General features: G+C 33.4%; 1 protein-coding gene across 1 annotated transcript; it reads left to right on the forward strand.

Moving 5' to 3' along the window:
* Positions 1-990: 990 nt before the first annotated feature.
* Positions 991-5,269, forward strand: LOC112681494 (proton-coupled folate transporter-like). The gene is made up of 10 exons (XM_025551748.1): positions 991-1,880; positions 2,017-2,173; positions 2,236-2,478; positions 2,559-2,733; positions 2,980-3,151; positions 3,329-3,467; positions 3,645-3,740; positions 3,803-4,030; positions 4,089-4,245; positions 5,090-5,269. Exons 1-10 carry the CDS (start codon positions 1,872-1,874, stop codon positions 5,148-5,150), a joined length of 1,437 nt encoding a protein of 478 aa, XP_025407533.1. The 5' UTR covers positions 991-1,871; the 3' UTR covers positions 5,151-5,269.

Here is a 5,269-nt window from a genome sequence, read left to right on the forward strand (position 1 = left end):
ATTAAAAGGCGGAAATTTGTTTAGTGCTTAAAGCGGCACAATGGTTAAATCTAGCACTGATTGCACGTATACCTACGTAAAAAACATAAAAAATATACATTCATGTAACGATTTTGTTATAATACAGAGTAATCGAGAAGTCGCACACATAAAAATAAATGTGTTTGTAAATAGTATTTTTATCGAATAACCTATACTTTAATTTAATGATACAAATGCAAAAAATATTCGAAATTTGTTTATACAAAATATGCCTTATGAATATTTTACAATTTATACTCAAAATGGCTACGTTGTTCATTAATACGAACACGTATTGCCGCATTTGTAGCCACTTCGTGGAGTACGCTAGCATTGATTAAGTTAATCTCAGACCCAGATTTCTTTCTATGGGGTTATATTACAGGAAGGGTTTATAAAAATAGACCATCCACATTGGATGAACTAAAGAGTAACATAAAAACGGAGATTAACTTAATCAATGCTAGCGTACTCCACAAAGTGTCTACACACGTAGTAAAACGAGTTCGTGCATGCATTAATAAACAAGGTAGTCATTTCGAGTATATATTGTGAAACACGCGTAATGCATGCGTATAAATTAGTTTTGAATATTTTTCGTACTCGTATCTATAAATAAAAGTGTAAGTAATTCGATAAAAATACTGTTTGCAAACACATTTATTTTGGTGTGCGCGACTTCTCGATCACTCTGTATTATTGTGACTTTTTTTTATTTTTATATAAGCCTTCCATGGAGGAGGGCCAAAAAAAAAAAGGCTTCGAAGGTCGCGGGTTAGACCACCCTGCATACGGCGTTACACTACAATCGAGTGCCCCGGTGAGTACCAGGCTTCAGCCGACCGTAGAGGCGTCACAAAATATTTCTTATTCCGTTCACCGTCCTGCGCGTGTAGAATTAACAAACTCAAAACGGTCCGCCCGCATGGTTTAACAATCATTATTCGTCGCACACGATCGATGATCTCAATAACCGGCCAGTCGTCGAGACGGTTTCCGATCGCTTCTTCAATGTTATCGATTTCATTGAACATATCTAATACGTTGTTCATCATTTCTTACCGCACCGTTGATATAAGTCGGCGGCGGCCGTTCTAACGTAACAAGAAAAAAAAAAAAAAAACAGTACTGAACCACGGTATTTGCAGCCTTCGAAATACCGGCCCGACCGCTTCGCATAAACCGTCCGAGGCGTTGGATTGTCATCGCAGAGTAAATACAATTATTGTCCGCGTACGACAACGATTGTCACAGGGGGAGGTGGGGGGAGAACAAAATTCGTTCTATCGCATCGACCATGTCCGTTCCGCGGTAGCCGTGAGGCCCGTCACTTATTAGCCACCGACCGGACGGTCGCGACGTATTGAATTTTAAATTGTGACCCGTGACCCGCGGAACTGATTTATTTGTTTAAATTGGTAACGTCGCACGCACGACGTGATAACGTCTATTTACTTGATATTATCACGAGAACTGCGCAACACGGATAACACGGGTCGCCGCCGCTTTGTTCTTCGTGACGACGTTGTTATGCAACCAGATTGAAGGCTGGGGAACACAAGCCCGCAACTGTCAACGCTTTGTTATGTAGTTCAGTACCCGTCGGATGTACGACATTTATTAACATTCACCGTTATTGTGTTCCGTTTTTCCTCTTGTGATTCAAAAAAAAAAAAAATTTAAATTTCGATTCGACTTAACGATTATACATCGCAGTTCCAACCGGATATGACGTGATATCTGTCCTGAACGATTACGAGATCAATCCTCGGCGGCTACGTCTCCAAGGGCCTACGTTTTTCACTTGACTTCTCACGACCGTTTTGGTCCACGCCAACAACACGCTCAAAATGGAAAAGGTTAGTAAATCTTCTTGGTCCAAATCGCTTGACTCTCGTTCCGTTTATACAATAGTCCGAACAAATAGTGTCCTTTGCATCTTACCTGTACGTCATCGTAGTATGATAACGCTCTGTTGAATTGTTGTTGATGTAGGTCGAGGAAAATAATGTTGAGGTGAGCACGATGGGCAGTATCCAGGAGCCGGAAAAAAGTTACAAAGTCGCCAACTCTGATCCTAACTCTGAGGTCAAATTCAAACTAACATTAGAACCGACCATGATGCTCTTGCTTCTTGGTGTTAACATTAGCAGTGAGTCGCATCTTTGAACGAAATCCACTCTATTCTAATGTTTTAAAATATCCTATTTACAGTGATGGTGCAAACTAATTTGTTTGAAGAACGCATGTGCCTTCATACAGCTCTAGGACAAAACAAATCTGTAAATTGTCATAATTTGACAGCGGCCGAACAAGAAATAATTCAACCCGCTGTAGCAGACTTGCAGATGATTAAAAATCTCATTGAAACGTTAGTGCCTAGTTTCATGGCATTATTTTTAGGACCTTGGAGTGATGTAAATGGTCGTTTGCCTTTAATGTTATCGTCAATATCAGGTAAAAATCTTATACAAAAACTTTCATTCAACACTTTATAATCTATTGATAATTAAATTTTTATCAATTTCTAATAAAAGGTGTTGTATTATCTAACTGTATGTACTGTGTATTTTCTACTATACCTGCATTGCCACCAATAACATTTTTACTATGCAGTTTACCTCTTGCTGTAAGTGGAGGCACCGGAGCACTTTTTATAGCTTCTTTTTGTTATATTGTTGACATCACAGATTTTAGAACCAGAGCTTTCAGGTACTACAGTCAATATTAAAATTAAAAATGTACAATATTTTTAATTTCATTAAATATATTATGTATTCATTTGTTAAATTAATTGAATTCTATGGTCTAAATTTGATCAAAAAATTGTGATTAGAAATAGTATTTATATATATATATATATATATATACTTATTATTTTATTTAATTTTTGTCTATAATAGGCTTTTTTATCTGTATTATTTTTGTTCAAAAATTTAGAAATTTTTTTGTTTCTAGGTTAGGAGTTCTACAATTTTTTATATCTTTTGGTTCAATTATTGGGTCACTACTGAGTCCATTACTATACAATAAATCCTCTACTTATGCTTTTGCTTTATCGTCCATGTCTACAATTGCTGGACTTCTTTATACATCTTTTTTCCTTAAAGAGACCGTTATCATCAAAGAGGTATACAACTTTTATTATTTGATGAATTAATAATAACATTTATTAAATGATTTTTTTACTTACAAAACATTAAACCATTTTTTTTTTTTTTTTAATAAAAGGAAATGTATTTCATCAAATTTTAGGATTACACTTTAATATTTTATGGTATTTTTAATTTTGTTTTATTTGTTCTAGGGTGTAAATACTAAACTTTTCAATGTTACTTTAGTAAAAGACATGTGGCTAACTGTTGTAAAACAACGTTTTGGATTTTTAAGAAGCATAATTATAATATCTGCAGTAGTGTTAACTCTTAATTTGATCATTTTGTTTGGTAAGTGTATATTTAAATACATAATTGTTAATATTTTAATATAAACTCTATGAAATTATCGAAATAAAAAAGGTTAAATATTTTATATGTAGTGACTTGAATATTTTAATTTGTAATGTAATGTTGCTAATAGTAATGCTTAACATGACTTAATATTTATATCATATATTATTGTAGGAGAAGATGCATTGATGTACATGTACTTGCAAAAGCAATTTTCGTGGACTTTAGAAAACTTTACATTATTTAACACCTATGCAACATTATTAAGTGGTTTGTTATGCGGATGATCTGATAATTTGTGCAATTGATTACGTTTATTTTTTATTTTTTAGCCTGTATTCCTGCAGCTGGTTTATATGTATTAAGTACTAGACTTCAAATACCTGATATGTATCTAGCTACTGCTGCTACAGGACTACGTATTATTGAAAAAGTTGGTCTAGCTTTTGCAGTGCATACTTGGCAGTTTTATGCTGTAAAAATATTTGGCTGTGTTGTATTTACTAGTGAACCCTTAGTCCGATCTCAACTATCTAAGATTTTTCCATCAGAAGATTTAGGTAAGTTACAACAAGTAAAACTAGTAGACTATAATTTAAAATTGTTTCATGATTTCAGGTAAAATTTATGCCTTTATTAGTGCAGTGGAAGGTTTTGGAATGTTACTGGGATCTCCAATTTATACAACAGCATACAATATGACAATTCACAACTTTGCTAACTTTATATTTTTTTTGTCCTCTTTTCTAGGCACATTTGTTTTAGTTTTATATATGTAAGTATATTGTTATTTTATTGGTTTAATGAATGTAGTATGTATAAGGGCTGTATCGCTTATCGATCACATATCAACTATTTTTCGATCTGTGACCTAAGTTTATTTATATATTTTAAATATAGGATACCAAAAAGTTAAGGGTATGATAAGATCAATGATAATAAGTGGTGATGTGATAGGTAAAGTCGAGAACTTAAATATTTAGGATCATTTGTACAAATGAATGGAGGTTTTGGCACTGATGTAAAATATAGGATTAAGTGTGGTCGAATGAAATGAAGAGAATCGTCAATTATTTTATACAATAAGAAAATTCCAATGAGACTGAAAGGTACTGGAGTGTAGTGAGACCAACTATGCTATATGGTTCAGAGTGTTAGGCAGTTGACAGGAGAAAAAACTAGAGTATGAGTGTAGCGGAAATGAAAATGCTTATATGGATGAGTAGAGTGACAAGAAAAGATAGAATATATGAAAAATAGTATTGGTGCAGCGTCTATAGTGGACAAGATGAGAAAAAAAACTGAGATGGTTTGGGCATGAAATGAGACGAAAGGAAACAAATTCAGTAAAAGTTGTTATGAAAATGATTGTAGAAGGGAAAGGGGAAGAGGAAGAGGAAGACCAAAAAAATGGATGGTTGGATACAATTGAGAATGATATGAGGGCTATTGGAGTGTGCATAAGGGATGTAAAAAATTGAGACTAGTGGAGGTTTAAGACAAGGGTAGCCAACCCCAAATATTTTGGAGAAAGGTGAAGGAAAAGAAAAAAAAAAGAAAACTTAGAATTAACATTTTGTTAATCATTTAATATTAAAACTGTATTTTATTATTTTCAGACTCACATTATTTTTACTTTCAAGAAGTACTAAATCAGAAAATTTGTTGATTGATAACTAGTTTGGGCTTGTATAAAGATTATAGACAATTTTTACTAATATTGTTCATTTTTTTTTTTAGCACTGCTATTGATATGACCCTTAATTTTGAACTCTTGCCATCACTTAAAATATTCAAAT

The sequence above is a fragment of the Sipha flava genome, unplaced genomic scaffold (assembly GCF_003268045.1).
Source record: "Sipha flava isolate LNK unplaced genomic scaffold, YSA_version1 102_pilon_pilon, whole genome shotgun sequence".
NCBI classification, from domain to species: domain Eukaryota; kingdom Metazoa; phylum Arthropoda; class Insecta; order Hemiptera; family Aphididae; genus Sipha; species Sipha flava.